Source organism: Sorex araneus, chromosome 6 (genome assembly GCF_027595985.1).
Source record: "Sorex araneus isolate mSorAra2 chromosome 6, mSorAra2.pri, whole genome shotgun sequence".
In the NCBI taxonomy this organism is placed as follows: Eukaryota; Metazoa; Chordata; class Mammalia; order Eulipotyphla; family Soricidae; genus Sorex; species Sorex araneus.
The window spans coordinates 98784163-98800105 of record NC_073307.1 but is presented as its reverse complement, the minus strand read 5'-3'; the positions used below and the strand labels follow the sequence as shown (position 1 = coordinate 98800105).

General features: G+C 64.7%; 1 protein-coding gene across 1 annotated transcript in view; it reads right to left on the bottom strand.

The window, feature by feature from the left end:
• Positions 1 to 6114: 6114 nt before the first annotated feature.
• The window catches only part of FBLN1 (fibulin 1), a 47402-nt gene continuing 37573 nt past the window's right edge, over positions 6115 to 15943 (bottom strand). The window contains exon 17 of the mRNA XM_055142106.1: positions 6115 to 6641. Coding sequence (XP_054998081.1) covers positions 6502 to 6641 — 140 coding nt within the window. The 3' untranslated portion in view covers positions 6115 to 6501. The remainder of the gene's footprint in view (positions 6642 to 15943) is intronic.

Below are 15943 nucleotides of genomic sequence, written 5' to 3'. Positions count from 1 at the left end.
CTCTCTCTCCCTCTCTCCCTCCCTCCTCTCTCTCTCCCTCTTTCCCTCTCTCTCCCTCTCTTTTCTCTCTCTCCCTCTCTCTCCCTTTCTCTCTCTCTTTTCTCTCCCTCCCTCTCTCTCTCCCTTCCTCTCTCTCTCTTTTCTCTCTCTCCCTCTCTCTTCCTTTCTCCCTCTCTCTCCTTCTCTCTCCCTCTTTTCTTCTCTCTCCCTCTTTTCTTCTCTCTCTCTCTCTCTCCCTCTCTCTCTCTCTCACACACACACATACACACTCATCCCTCCCAGCCCCACCCTCCCCTGCACGTTCTCTTCCTTCTCCGGACTTGGGGACCTGCCCCCTGCCCCCAGCCAGGGCCCTCAGAGGGTTGGGGGTTTGTGGCGAGGGGCTGGCAGGAGCTGGTGCAGGGTGGGGCGGGGTCTCAGTTTGGGGTGCTGACAGGGAGCAGCTTCCCAGGGGCCGAGGGTGGGGTGCAGGGAGACTCAGACTGCGCAGAGAGGGGGGGTCTGCTCCTGGGCCCCTCAGCCCGCCCCGCCGGGCACCCACCTTCTCCCTCGCTGTCTCCAGGGCCCGCCCTCCCATCCCTCGAAAGACAGTAGCAGGAGGGGGCAGAGAGCCCATCACCCCTGGCCAGGCGCCCCTGCCTCCTCCTCCCCGGTTCCTTCTTTGTTCCACAACCCCCTGCCCCCCCCCAGGAACATGTGGGCTCCTAATTGCAGCTGCCCTCATTTGCATGTGGCGCTTTCATCTGAATTCCCAGAACCCGAGCACAAGGTTTCCAGGGCAACCGGGCTGGGGGCGGGGCTATGGGCTGGGTCCCCAGCTGGCTGCAGGACCCCCGTGGTTCCTGGTCTGGCTCCAGCTCCCAGTTCCCCAGTACACAGCCTGCCCTGGCAGTGCTCAGGCTCATTCTCAGCTCTGTGATCAGGGCTGACTCCCGGCTCTGTGCTCAGGGCTGACTCCCTGGCTCTGTGCTCAGGGCTGACTCCCTGGCTCTGTGCTCAGGGTCACTCCTGGCTCTGTGCTCAGGCTCACTCCTGGCTCTGTGCTCAGGCTCACTCCTGGCTCTGTGCTCGGGGCTGACTCCTGGCTCTGTGCTCGGGACCCACTCCTAACTCTCCTCAGGGTCAGTCCTGGCTCTGTGCTCAGGGTCACTCCTGGCAGGGAGCTTGTGGGCAAGGCCAGCCGCCGAGGCCCGGCCTCTCTCTCTGGCCTCCAGCACTCTTTGGGATGGGGCGCCCCGGCTGGTGCTGAGGGAACCCGGGCTCAGCCAGCCCTCGCCAGAACGCTGCCGTGTTCTGGGTCACTGGCTCAGGTGTGGGTCCCCGTGGCCACAGGCCTGCGGCTGGCCTGTTGTTGTGGGTTCTGACCCGTTCACAGCCTGAGCCCAGCCAGTGAGCAGCACAGGGAGAGATGGGGGCTCAGGCGAGCAAGGGGGTCAGAGCCCTGCCCATCTTGGGTGAGGGTGACACTGGGGTGGGGAGGTCCCTTGGGAAGATGAGTCTGGGGACAGTCTGTGGGGGGGAGCACTCTGGAAAGAGAGAGAAAGGGAGAAGGGAGGGAAGGAAGGAAGGAAGGAAGGAAGGAAGGAAGGAAGGAAGGAAGGAAGGAAGGAAGGAAGGAAGGAAGGAAGGAAGGAAAGGAGGGAGGGAAGGAGGGAGAGGGAGGGAGGGAGGGAGAGATGGAGGGAGGGAAGGAGGGAGAGAGGAAGGAAGGAAGGGAGGGAGGGAGGAGGAGGGTGGAGGGAGGGAGGGAGGAAGAGAGGGAGGAAGGGAAGGAGGGAGAGAGGAAGGAAGGAGGGAGAGAGGAAGGGAGGGAGAGAAGGGGAGAGAGGGAGGGAGAGGGAGAGGGGGAGAGAGGGGGAGAGGGAGAGGAGGAAAGGGAGGGAGAGAGGGGGGAGAGAGGGGGGGAGGGAGGGAGGAACGTGCCTGCTGTAGAGGCCGGGTGGGCAGGCGGGCGGGCGGACACTGGTGGTAGCTGTGTGTGGTGTCCAGACGGGCGTTGGGACATTGACTGAAACCGGATCATGAGCAACCTCATAACTGTGTATCTCACTGTGTTCAATTAAAAACAATTTTACCAAGAAAGAAAACCCAAAGATTCTTTTTGTTAAAAACAGTCCGGCCGGCAAAGCACCTCCCAGCAATCCGGGTCAGCCTTGGGCTCGCCCTTGATCTCCGTCCACTCAGCTGCCCGCCAGGACCCAGCACCCCACTTTGGCACAGCGCAGACATCCCCAAAGACGTGGGCGAGGGAGCACAGGACCCCGAGCCCCCAAAGGGTGTCGCTGAACCCGGGGGAAACCGCACAGCAGGAAGCAGAAACACCATCGACTCAGCCCCGGGGACAGGCTCGGAGCTGACCGGGGACACAGACCCGGGCAGATTTCTCAGGGGGCGGCAGGTGGGCACCACTAGGGAACGGCCTTGCGGGGCTTTCTGGACACTGGGAATGTTCTAGATCTGGGGGTGTTCTCAGGGCGTGCACAGAGTCCACGGTAAGCCGTGCCCTTAAGGGGAGGCACTTGGCTAAGCATCACTTAAGTACAAGAGGGACTGGCTGGAGTGACAGCACAGCAGGGAGGGCATTTGTCCAATGCTCAGACCCGGGTTCGATTCCCGGCATCCCACAGGGTCCCCTCCCCCCAGCATGAGCACTGCAAACGCCTGGCCCGAGTGTCGACTCCCCCCTTGCGGAAGGGCGGTGGGCCCGAGGGGGTGTGGGGGTCACTGGCTCTGTGCAGGCCCAACCGTCCAGTTTGATCCCAGCATCACCGACGGCCGCCCGAGCACCCCCGGGCAGGAGCCAGGAGGCCCCTGACCCGCCAGGTGTGGCCCACCCCCCACCCACCCCACCCCGAACCTCCGCCCGCCTCGGCAGGGTCAGCGCCCACGGTCAGCTCGGCGGAGGGCCCCCCTGCCTCCTGTCCCCTCTGCCCGCTGCCCCGTCCCCTCTCCCCAGCAGACAGCAGGACGCTCCCGTCCCCTGTCTGCTGCCTGGCCAGTGCACATCCGTCCGCTAAGCGCCACGGCCACACCCGACCCTCAGGTCACCCTCAGGACACGCTCTGCCCACTGGTGACTGACCCCACAGGACCGAGTGCTCCGTCCCCCAATATGCTGCGGAATGAGACACGGGGAGAGGGAGGGTCTTGGTGCAGGAGGGGAGACGGTCAGGGCCGGGGGGCCCGGCAGGGGCCCTTAGAGTCGCCCCAGCACCCCAAGAGCTTGGCCCCGAGGTGTCAGGGCCCGTGGCTGTCCCCGCCGGGGTGGGCCTTCTGGGCCCGGCTCAGGGTGGCCCACGGAGGGGGGATGGCGGGGAGCACGTGGGCATGGATTTGCCCGTGGACGCGTCTCGGGAGCGTGAGGGGCGTGGCTAGCGCCCGAGGGGCGTGGGTAGCGCCCGGTCCTGCTGCCGCCAGGGGCTCCCTCCCCGCGGGCAGGCAGACAGACAGACAGACAGACAGCGGCAGCAGCCCCTCTAGTCCGCCCCGTCCAGCGGGCGCTGCAGGAGGGCACGGCCGGGAGGCGCGGGCACCCCGTGGCGTGGGCGGCCCCGCGTAATAAGCACCTTCTGGAGACTTACTGCGCGCAATTAATTATGCAATTACCTGGGCCGGGAGCACAGCGGGGGGGCCCCCAGCGCCGCGCCCCAGGCTGGGGACATTCCTGCCGCCCATCCCACAGGCCCCGGCGACGACGCTCGGGGCTCGCCGGCCCAGGCCTGTTCTCATCCGCCTTCAAGCTCCAGCTGCAGGTCGGGGACGGGGCTCACCGGGCCAGCACGGGGCTGCTCCGAGCACTGAGTGGCGCGACCTGGGCTGTGCTCACGGAGGCATCACATACACACACTCTCACTCACACACACACACACACACACACACTCACCCAGTCACTCATACACAATCACACTCACACACACACTCACCCAGTCACTCATACACAATCACACTCACACACACTCACCCAGTCACTCATACACACTCACACACACTCACCCAGTCACTCATACACACTCACACTCACACACACTCACCCAGTCACTCATACACACTCACACTCACACACACTCACCCAGTCACTCATACACACACACACTCACCCAGTCACTCATACACACATACACACTCACACACACACTCACCCAGTCACTCATACACAATCACACTCACACACTCACCCAGTCACTCATACACACATACACTCACACACACACTCACCCAGTCACTCATACATACTCACACACACTCACCCAGTCACTCATACACACTCACACTCACACACACTCACCCAGTCACTCATATACACTCACACACACTCACCCAGTCACTCATACACACTCACACTCACACACAGTCACCCAGTCACTCATACACACTCACACACACTCACCCAGTCACTCATACACACTCACACTCACACACACTCACCCAGTCACTCATACACACACACTCACCCAGTCACTCATACACACATACACACTCACACACACACTCACCCAGTCACTCATACACAATCACACTCACACACTCACCCAGTCACTCATACACACATACACTCACACACACACTCACCCAGTCACTCATACATACTCACACACACTCACCCAGTCACTCATACACACTCACACTCACACACACTCACCCAGTCACTCATATACACTCACACACACTCACCCAGTCACTCATACACACTCACACTCACACACAGTCACCCAGTCACTCATACACACTCACACACACTCACCCAGTCACTCATACACACATACACTCACACACACACTCACCCAGTCACTCATACACACATACACACTCACACACACTCACCCAGTCACTCATACACACACTCACACACACACTCACCCAGTCACTCATACACACATACACACTCACACACACACTCACCCAGTCACTCATACACACTCACACTCACACACTCACCCAGTCACTCATACACACTCACACTCACCCAGTCACTCATACACACATACACACTCACACACACACTCACCCAGTCACTCATACACGCTCACACACACTCACATACATGCTCACACACTCACACTCACATGCTCACATACTCACACTCACACACTTCACACTCACACACACATACACTCACACTCACTCACATACATGTTCACTCACAGTCATACTCACACATACACTCATTCACTCACATACATGCTCACACAGTCACACTCACACACATACACACACTCACTTATACACACACTCGCACACACTCACACTCACACACAGACACACTGACACACACACTCACACATGCACACACATTCACACATGCATACACTCACACACTCACACATGCATACATATGTACACACACATACAGTTTCACACATACACTCTCTTACACACACACACACATTGGAAGGGAAGCTTGGGCTCAGGTGAGGGGTTGGAGGTCAGAGGTCAGGCGGATGGCAGACACTGGCCTGGCCGGGCCCTCCCCGCTTCCCTCTGAACAGACCCCGGGGCCCGAGCGCGGGAGCCGAGCAGGCCCAGGCCCTGCCAGAGGCCAATCCGCATTTTGTCTCCAAACACGGGATCTTGGGCCCTTAAGCTTCTTTCTTGTTGTTCTTGTTTTGGGGCCACATCCAGGGTGCTCAGGGGCCACTCCTGGGGCCTTGGGGAACCGTGCGGGCGCCGGAGACCGAGACCACCCTGCGGTGTCCCGCTCCAGCCCCTGCATTTCTTTTCGGTTTTCACGTTACTGGATGACTCCCCAGCAGTGCTCAGGGGCCGGGGTTGGCCCCGGGTGGGGGACTCTGGGGCCCCGCACAGAGGCACGTGCCTGTGCATGTGACCTGACGGGTCGTCTGCTCGTCCCTCCTCCTAGCCGAACCCGGGATCCCCGGCTGGCGCGCAGTGTCTCTGCCCTGTCTCTGCCTTCCCTCTCTCTGCGGTGACACCTGGACCCGGTTGGCACGCCCTGGGGCGTCGGTGCGTGCCAGCGGGAGGGTGCGGGGGCCAGCAGGGAGCTCCTGGGGGCGCCCACCCAGACTCAGCCTGGGCTCTGGGGGCCGTTCCCTAGGCCCCTCCCAGAGCACTCACACAGCGGCAGAGGCAGGCAGAGCCTTTATTTCCCCAGCGCGGCAGGACGGAGGAGGGGGCAGGTGCCCAGGCCCCGGGGAAGGAGCGGGGTCGTGCCCGGCTATTTGGGCTGTGCCCACCACAGAGTGGCCCTGCCGGCTGGGCACGCCCCGGGCGCCCGCCCCTGCCCCGCCCGCAGGCATACGGGACAAGGGCTGATTGGCAAAAAATGCCAAATGTCAAATTTCGGAGGACGGGGCAAGACCTGGTGCCCTGGCGTTTAGACGGGCGGCCCCCGGGGTGGGGCTGGGGGGGCGTCACTCTCGGCTTGGTCCTCAACAGGGCCCTGGGGCCCACAGGGCGGAGAGAGGACTCCGGGGTGAACCAGGGAGCGGGTCGAGCACAGGCCCTCGGCTGGGCGAGGAGGCCGAGCACCGGGCCCTGGGCAGCCTCAGAACCAGTACTCGGAGACGAAGATGTGGACGTTGATGACATTCCTCTGGGACATGGAGCCGCTCAGGACGTAGTTCATCTCCAGCCGCAGGACCGTGTGGAACGGGCCCACGATGGGCCGGACCTGGCGAACGACCCCTGGGGAGGAAGGGGCGGGGGAGGGTGAGCGGGGGCTCCGGCTGCTTCTGGAAAGTTCCAGAAGATTCCAGACGGGACCGTGGCCTTCGCTGAGTCTCCCCAGGGGTTGGGAGCAGGGGTCCCCTGCTGCGCCTCCCCCTCCAGGCAGCCCCCCTCCCAGGGTCACCTCCAGGACAGACAGATGTGGTGGGGGGAGGGGGCGGAGCTGTGTGGTGGGCTGCGGGCGCAGCCTCCCGGCCCCTGGCACGGCTGGAGTGGGATCTGGCACGACTGGCTGGCTGCCAGGACGCCCGCCCCAGTGCCTGCGCCCAGCTCTGACCCCGGGGAGAAGGGGAGCAGGTGGAAAGTGTCTCCCACGGGGGGCGGCAGACAGATGGGGTCCTGGGCGGGGCAGGTGCTCAGGGAACTGCCCAGCAGGGGGGGACTCGGGGTCAGGCGCAGTCCTGCCCCGAACATGGAACACCGGAGCATGCCCCAGGGCTGCAGCCCCGCCCCTCCTCGCCCCGCCCCGCCCCTTCCCCTGTCCTCCCCCTCCACCCTCCTCCTCCCCATCCCCTCCCTCAGGGGTCACCCCTGGCTCTGCGCAGGGCCCGTGCGGGCGCCGGGGTCGAGCTGGGCTTAGCTGCACGCGAGGCCAGAGACCAACCCCCAGACGGGCCTCGGGTCCCGGCACACGCGTGTAAACAGTCCCCTGGCAGCGGGCGGAGGTTCCACTGGCCTGCGAGTGCGGGGCACTGGGTGAAGGAGCACTGTGGAGGAGCGAGAGAGGGAGAGGGGACAGGGACACGCCCAGCAGCGAGGGGCCTGGGCCACAAGCAACAATCCCGTCAGTCTCTGAAGCTCTGACCTCCCCCCCCGAGTCCGGCCCCGCTCCTGAGGCCCAGGCGGCCCTGGTGAAAGGGGCCACGCGCGTGCGGGGTGGGAAGGGATGGGGGCTCCTGAGGCTGGTTTACGGGGACTGGGGAGGAGAGCTGTGATGTGAAGGCCAGAGGGCCAGCAACATCCAGGATGAGGTGGGGACCAGCGAGGAAGCAAGGGACGGGCAGGGATGGACAGGGATGGGTAGGGATGGGCAGGGATGGGTAGGGACAGGCAGGGATGAGTAAAGACGGTTAGGGACAGGTAGGGATGGGCAGGGACGGGTAGGGACAGGTAGGGATGGGTGGGGACAGGTAGGGATGGGCAGGGATGGGTAGGGACGGATAGGGACTGGTAGGGACGAGCAGGGATGGGCTGGGATGGGGGACAGATAGGGATGGGTAGGGACGGGTAGGGATGGGCAGGGAAGAGCAGGGATGGGTAGGGACGGGTAGGGACGGGCAGGGATGGGGGACAGGTAGGGATGGGTGGGAAGAGCAGGGATGGACTCTCTGTCCAGGGTCAGGGCCTTCTCAGCATCTTTCCACTCAGTGAGGAAATGGCAGGCGTGGCTGCAGCGTGAGGGGGGTCTCAGCGCACGGAGCAGGCAGCTGGGACTGGCCCCCTCCCGCCCCCGAGAATCAGGCTCTCTCCCGCCCCCGCCCCAGAGTCGACAATGGGCTCCTGCTCCTCCCGCAGCTCCAGGGCCTGGGTCTGCAGCCGAACACTCCAGCCTCACTCCAGGGCGGAGCTCAGGGGTGACTCCTGGCTTTGTGCTCAGGGCACTGAACTGGGACTGGCCACGGGCAAGGCAAGTGCCTTATCCGCTGCATCATCTCCTCAGCTTGTTACGAGCTGCGGGTCTCTCCCTGCCCTCAGCTGGGCGGAGCTCAGTCACTTCTTCACAGCTTTGCTTTCTCCCACCCACCCACCCACCCATCCACGCGTGCACCCACCCCCCATCTCTGCGTCCATCCATCTCCCACCCATGTGCCCACCCCGCCTACTCACCCCTCCCTCCCCACACCGACACCCCCAGCCGGTAGAGGCGCTGCACAGGGAACGTTCAAAGAAGATTCTCAAGGCTTGGACCTTCTTTAAGGTCCACAGAACCGCCAGGAACGGACACTCAAAGTGGACTTCGAAGGGCAGGTGGGAGTCCGGGAAGCCGGAGGGACAGGGACGTCCAGGAGCAGGAGTGTCCTGGGGGCAGCGCAGGGGGCTGGGTGCGAGCGGGGGCGGTGAGGCTTCTCCCGGGTCCACAGCCCGAGGGTCCCACGCAGCCCCAGGCAGGGACCCCAGGCCCGCGCCCCCCAGGGCTGTGACGAGGAGGGAGGGAGGGAGGCAGGAGGAAGAGGGTCAGCACGGCTCGGGCCCCCAGTCCCAGCGTCCACGGCTGACGGCCGCTCCCTCCCGCCGGTGCCCAGGGCGGGTCACCTGGGACTGGCCTCTCCTGTGGTCACCCGTCTCTGCCCGTGAGGGGACTCCCGCTGTGGCTCCCCACAGAGCCTGTGCCCTGGCCCCCCAAGCCAGGGCCGGGTGGGCCACCAGGAGTCCACGGGGACGCAGTGTGTGAAGGCAGGGGGGCGGGGAAGGGGGCAGGCCCTGAGTCCTCCATCCCCAAGGCCAGGCCGGCTGCTGAGGGCCGCTCACTTGGGAGGGTCCATCCTGCAGCCAGCCCGGCCCCGGGCACCAAGGCCCCTGCCTGCATCTCACCTGCCGGGAGCGTCTGCCAGAACCCCTGGTAATACCCACACAGACACAGACACACACAGAGACACACAGATATACACACACAGACACACACACAGACACACAGATAGATATACACATAGACACACACACAGACACACAGATAGATATACACATAGACACACACACAGACACACAGATATACACACAGACACACACACAGACACACAGATAGATATACACACAGACACACACACAGACACACAGAGACACACACACAGACACACAGATAGATATATACACAGACACACAGACACACAGAGACACACACAGACACACAGATAGATATACACACAGACACACAGACACACAGATAGATATACACACAGACACATAGATATACACACAGACACACATACAAACACACAGATAGATATACACACAGATACACACAGAGACACACACAGACACACACAAGACACAGATATACACACAGACACACAGACACACACAGGCACACAGATAAATATACACACAGACACACACAGACACAGACACACAGATAGATATACATACACAGACACACAGACACACAGATAGATACACAACAGACACACAGACACACACAGACATACACAGAGACATAGACAGACACACAGATATACACAGACACATATAGACACACAGAGATACACACAGAGACACACAGAGAGATACACACAGATATACACAGACACACATAGACACAGACACACACAGAAACACACACAGACAGACATGCACAGAGACACACACAGAGACACACAGACACACACAGGCACACACAGACATGCACAGAGACACAGACACACACAGACACAGACACACACAGAGACACACTTAGAGACACACACCGACAGACACACAGACACATACCGACATGCAGATAGATATACACACAGACACACAGACACACACAGACATGCACAGAGACACAGAGACACAGACACATGCAGCACACAGACACACAGAGACACACACAGAGAGATACACAGACACAGAGATACACACAGACACACAGACACACAGACACACGCATTTCAAGCGCGTGGGGCGCTGGCTCCATGCTAATCTCCCGTCCTCCTCGGCATTCCTGCGGGTCCCAGCTGTGCCGGGGTCCCCCTGCGCTGGTGCCTCTTAGAGACATAATTACGCCTCTTCCCCTTTGAAAAATGCAGCCTCCCCGGGGCCCCTCGCCGCCTGGCCTCACCCCTGCGCGGGGGCTGCCGTGGGGGGCAGGCCGAGCCTGGGGCCGGGGGCCTCCCCCACCCAGTCCTGCGTGGGGGTCCTGGAGGGTCCATGATGCTGGAAGGGAGGAAGCCGGCCCCGGGGTGGACACGGGGGTCAGCGCCGGCCGAGCACGTGGGTCCCGGCCCCACCCCTCACGGGGTCCCCCGCACCCCCAGGAGGGACCCCTGAGCATGGGCAGGAGCCCGCCCTGAGCACTGCTGGGTGAGGCCCGGACAGAGGGAGAGCGGGTGCTGCGGAGACCCCCACGCCCGAGCCGGGCCGCCCCCACCCCGGCCCCTGAGTTCCACCTCCCAGACGCTGGACTGGGCAGGGGGGACAGCCTGACGCACGCAGTGACCCGGGAGGACGCAGAGGGGCGGGGGGCAGGGCCGTAGCCAGAGCCACCAGAACTCAGTCCCGTGCACCGCCGCAGAGGGCCCGGGAGCCCCGGCACAGCCCGGCCCGGCCCGGCCCAGACCGCTGGCCGCACCCCTGCCGAGAGCCGGTGCCGTCAGATGCCACGAGCAGCACCCAGACGCAGAGCCGGGCGCTAGGAGAGAGCGGCCGGGAGCCATTCGGCCTGGTGCCCACTGGGGGTGTCGGCCGCAGCTGGGCCTGAGCACCCGGACGGACACGGCCCCCTGCGCCCCCCGCCCGGTGAGGGCCCTGGAGCCAAGGCCGTGCCGTGGCCACACACAGAGCGAGAGGCTGCACAGCCTCAAGTGCAGCCTGGCCACCGGCCTTCTGGGGCTGAGACTCGGGGCTCAGCGACCAGCACGGGGAGGGGAGTAGCCAGGAGGGGCAGGAGGCGGGGGAGTGGCCAGGAGGGGCGGGAGGGCGTGGTGGGGGGAGCTGCCCCCAGAGCCGGGAGGTGAGGTGGGCCTGGCGTGGGCCCGGGAGAAGCTTCTGGAAGGAAAGCCCAGCGGGGCAGCAGCGCGGGCAGGCGGCGGCCAGCTCCGTCCATCCTGACGCCCCCCACCCCTCCCCCGCTCCTTGTGGAGCCTGCAGGGCACGCGGTGGAAACTTCCAGAACATCCCACCCGGGCTGAGTCATCGACCGGGGAGGGGAAAGAAGGGCAGGGCCGGCCCAGCAGACGGGGCGCGGGACCCGGTGCCCTGGCTCTGACTTTGCTTCTGGCCGTGGGAAGCCCCCGGGAGGCGTCGCCCCCCCACCCCCGCGCCCGGTCGCGGCTGCATGTTTAAAATACCGAACGGCCCTTAGCGTGTCTCAGCAACATGCATCCTCTCCGCTGCTGACGATTATGAATGAGCCCCTGGGGCCGCCGGGCGCGAGACCAGACAGCGGGGGCAGCTGCGAGGGTCCCGGGGACCCACGCCCCCTCCCGGCAGCAAGGGGGAGGGGGCAGCTGCCCGCTTGGCGCTTCGGCACCTGCAAGCCCCTCCCGCCCGCATGGACCCTCCCACCTGCCCACCCGCACCCCTCCCTCCTGCCCACACCCTTCTCTCCCCCTGTATCCCTCTCTCCCCGCCGCACCCCTCCCTCCCGCCTGCACCCCTCTCTCCTAATGCAAGCAGGCCTGGAGCCAGCCCCGCGCCGCCCCTACGAGGCCTCACCCGCGCACCTGTTCTCACCAAACGGGCGTTTCCCTCCCCTGTGGGCTCAGCCCTGCCCCCCCTGCCGAACCCCTCCCGCCCACATGACCTCAGATCTCTCCATCACCCCGAAGGGCGACCACTAAGTACCCACCTTCAGTTCCCAGCCCACCTCCAGTCTCAGCCTCTCAGGACGGGGCCACAGTCAGGGGCCACTGAACCCCCAACCGAGGCAATCACCAGGGACCAGCGGGACCCCCAGACAGGGGCCACTGTGGGGGACGCCGGACCTGCCTCCGCGTGGCTGACTAGGGGCTGGCTGGTGTCTCCCTTGTCACTCTTATGGGGATCACACACGCTGGTGCCCGGGAGCCCCGAGGTGTTGGGGTCCACGCCCAGGCCTCACAGGAGCCAGGAGAGTACCCTAACCACTGAGCCACATTACTGGCCCCTGGAGTCTCCACCTCCTCCCTGCCAGGTGCTCCCAGAACAGAAGAACGCTCCCTCCCTCGCCCCACCCTCGGCGGGGGCCGTACACTCAGCACCCACTCACGGGGGGGCGTGTCCCAGAGCAGAGCCTCTCCTGGGACCACCCTCCTCTCCTAGACATCAAGACCAGGGTCCGGTCCCCCCCACCTGGGGCCTGGCACCCCCCCTTCCCTCCCTGCCCCCCATGGCCCCGGGCAGCCCCGCCGTGGGGTCCAGCAGGCGTCTCAAGCTCCTGGTCCCAGGCAGGAAACAGCCCCCCAGCCCCCGGCTCTGCTGAAACCTTGGGGGGGTCATCCCCAATCCCCCTAGCCTGTGCCCCTCCTCACACGGCGCCCAGCGGGGCTCTGCGCCCCTCACTAGGACCCCAGCCCCACCCCCTGGCCGGTCACCCAGGCCACCCCGATTCCAGGCCGCCCCAGCCCCTCGGGGCCCCCGCCCGGGGTCTGCACAGGCCGTGTCTCGGTCAGAGGAGGGGGGGCGGTGGCGGTGGGGCCCTGGCGGGTGGAGAGGAGTTCTCCGGGCGAGAGGGCGGCGGCGTCCTGGCAGAGGAGCGTGGGGCTGAGGCCCGGAAGGAAGAGCAGAGCGAACGGGAGGGACGGGGGTGTTTGGGGCGCAGGGGGCAGCACCGTGGGGGGCTGGGGAACCCGCTGGACCCTCTGGGAGGACCCCAGGACACCTGCCCAGACGCAGGGTCCCACCGAGGCCCCTCAGTCGCGCAGTGGGCACGAGGAGAGCTTGGAGGGCCCACAGGGAGGACGGGGGGGACGCGGGGGGACGCCTCGTGGACATCACCTCCAGGCGCCATCCTGGGGGCAGGAGGCCTCTGCCACTGCCCAGCCTCCACTCACCCCTGCACCCCGCTGCCCCTGCATGACTCACCCCCTGCACCTCGCTGCCCCATATAACTCACCCCTGCACCCTGCTGCCCCGAGCGACTCACCCCCTGCACCCCGCTGCCCGACCAGTCTCACATCTGACACGGGTGCCAGGTGCCATGGGGGCATCGCTGGGGCCGGGGTGCTGCGGCCCCAGCTGCCTCCCTGGGTCTCTGCCAGTGGGGACCCTCGGGCTGGGGACGCCCGCCAGGTGACTGCTCCCCAGGGCCACCCTCTGTCCGAGCCAGCGTCTCTGAGAGGGAAATTCAGAGGCCTCTGTGGACACCCCGTGCCCAAGCCCGCACACCCGCCACACCCACCCTGTCGCCACCTGCACACCCTTGGCAGGTGGGGGCCTGTCTACACTCCCCCTCAGCCCCATAAACATGCACCCCTGCACTCAGACACCCCTGTACCCACACCCTGCACTCAGACATCCCTGTATCCCCGCGCCCCTGTAGCTATACACCCCATATATCCATAACCCTGCACTCAGACACCCCATGTCCCCACACCCCTGCACTCAGACACCCCCATACTCCCGTAACCCTGCACTCAGACACCCCGTACCCCTGCACCCCTGCACTCAGACACCCCATGTCCCCACACCCCTACACTCAGACACCCCTGTACTCCCCCGTACCCCTGCACTCAGACACCCTGTACCCCCTGCACCCCCTGCACTCAGACACCTCCGCACCCTGCACCCCTGCACTCAGACAACCCCTGCACCCTGCACCCTGCATTCAGACACCCCCCTGCACCCCTGCACTCAGACCCGTTCACCCCGCACACACTCCCACGGAATGTGCATGCCTGCAGTCACAGCAGGTCCCGCCCGGCCCGTATGGCCCCTGGACAGCGCCAGTGCCAGTGTCTGCCAGGAGACGAGGCCCCTGCCAGGCCGAGGGCCCCCAGCTCTGCTGGCAGGTGGGGAGAGCCCGCAGCAGCCCCCGCCCCCGCCCCAGGCCACAGCTGCCTGCGTGAGGGAATCAGAGGGGCACCGGCGGGCCGGCCGGGGGGACTCTCAGGGGCCACCCCCCCTCCAAGTGCTCAGACAAACCACCTGGGGACTCGGCCTGCAAACCCTCCTGCCAGGAGCCTCAGGCTGCCCATGAACACGCACCAGAAGCCAGAGAAGCGGGTCGAGGGACGGAGCATGGGGGAGGCCCTGGGTCCAGCCCAGACCACACACTCCCGAGCACAGAGCTGAGAGTACCCCCTGGCTGGCGACTCGCCTCCTCTGGCCTCTGTTGTCTCACCCACCACCCATTCTGCAGGAGACGGGGAAGATTCTAGAAGGACCTAGCAGAGCTAGTCCCACAGGGAACATCCCAAGCCCCCGACAATTTTCCGGTCCAGACCCCGGTCTCTGACAAGTGCAGCCCGGAGGGGCAGCATCGAGGCACCTTCTCTGCTCCCCACCGGCCCTGGGCCCCCGAGCCTGGTTGCTCCCACTCTGGGCCACCTCTTCCAAGAAGCCTCTCCTGACTGCTCCCTGGCCAGCACGCTACTCGGCCTCCACTCCGGCCCCCGCTTCCCTGCTGGCCACCAGGAGTGTCTGGGGGGGCCACGCCCAGGGCTGCCCCAGGACCTGGCCCTAGGTCAGCCTCGGGGAAGGCTCAGAGGAGGAGCAGCCGGACGGGGCCGGGGGAGACCAGCCTGGCTTGGGTCCCTGGCCCGGACGCTGCTGAGATCCCAGATCCGCAAACGGTCTCTCGTCTGGGGGCCGCGGGCGCCCCTCAAGTCCGCCTGGCCGAGGCATGAGGGCATGAGGGTCGAACTGCCCAGACCCCAGAGCTCCGCCCTTGAGCCTTTAGTCAGCCAAGCCAAGTCGGGGACAGCCTCCTCCTTGCAGCCCGCTCTGCTTGGCCCAAGTTCGATGCCTGACAGGGACCTTGGGCCAAGCCCCGCCAGGTGTGGCCCCAAAACCACGTGCACAAAAGAAGCATCAGCAAAGCCTCGGCAGGACTGAGGCGCGAACAGAGAGGAGGCAGGGAGGCCGCGGGCCGGAGGCTCAGAGCCCCCAGGCACCGAGGGTCCCGCAAGCTTCCTGCCCTGGGCAGTCCTGGCCCCTCTGTACAGGCCGCTCAGCAGAGGCCTCTCCTCTGCCAGGAAGCCCTTTGGGCTTGAGGGCCTAATGTCTGTGCGCGTAGGGTGTGGCCGGGAGGGCTGATGAGCCCCCAACTGGGCTGGGCTATGGGGCGGCAGACGCGAGTCTGAGGGTCCCTGGCCAGGCACGAGCCCCCCCAGCCCAGGCTCCGACTCCGCTTCTGGACAAGGAGAGGACGCGGGAGGCAGGCTTGGGGGAGCACTCTCACCGCGATCCCTAGGCCGCTGGGGGGCCAGGGTCAGTGACAGAGAGAGAGAGGGAGGGAGAGAGGGAGAGAGAGAAGGAGGGAGGGAGGGAGAGAGGGAGAGAGAGAGGGAGGGAGAGGGAGAGGGAGAGAGGGAGGGAGAGAGAGGGAGAGAGGGGGGAAGAGAGAGAGGGAGAGAGAGAGGGATAGAGAGGGAGAGAGGGGGGGAGAGAGAGAGAGAGGGAGAGAGAGAAAGAGAGGGGGAGAG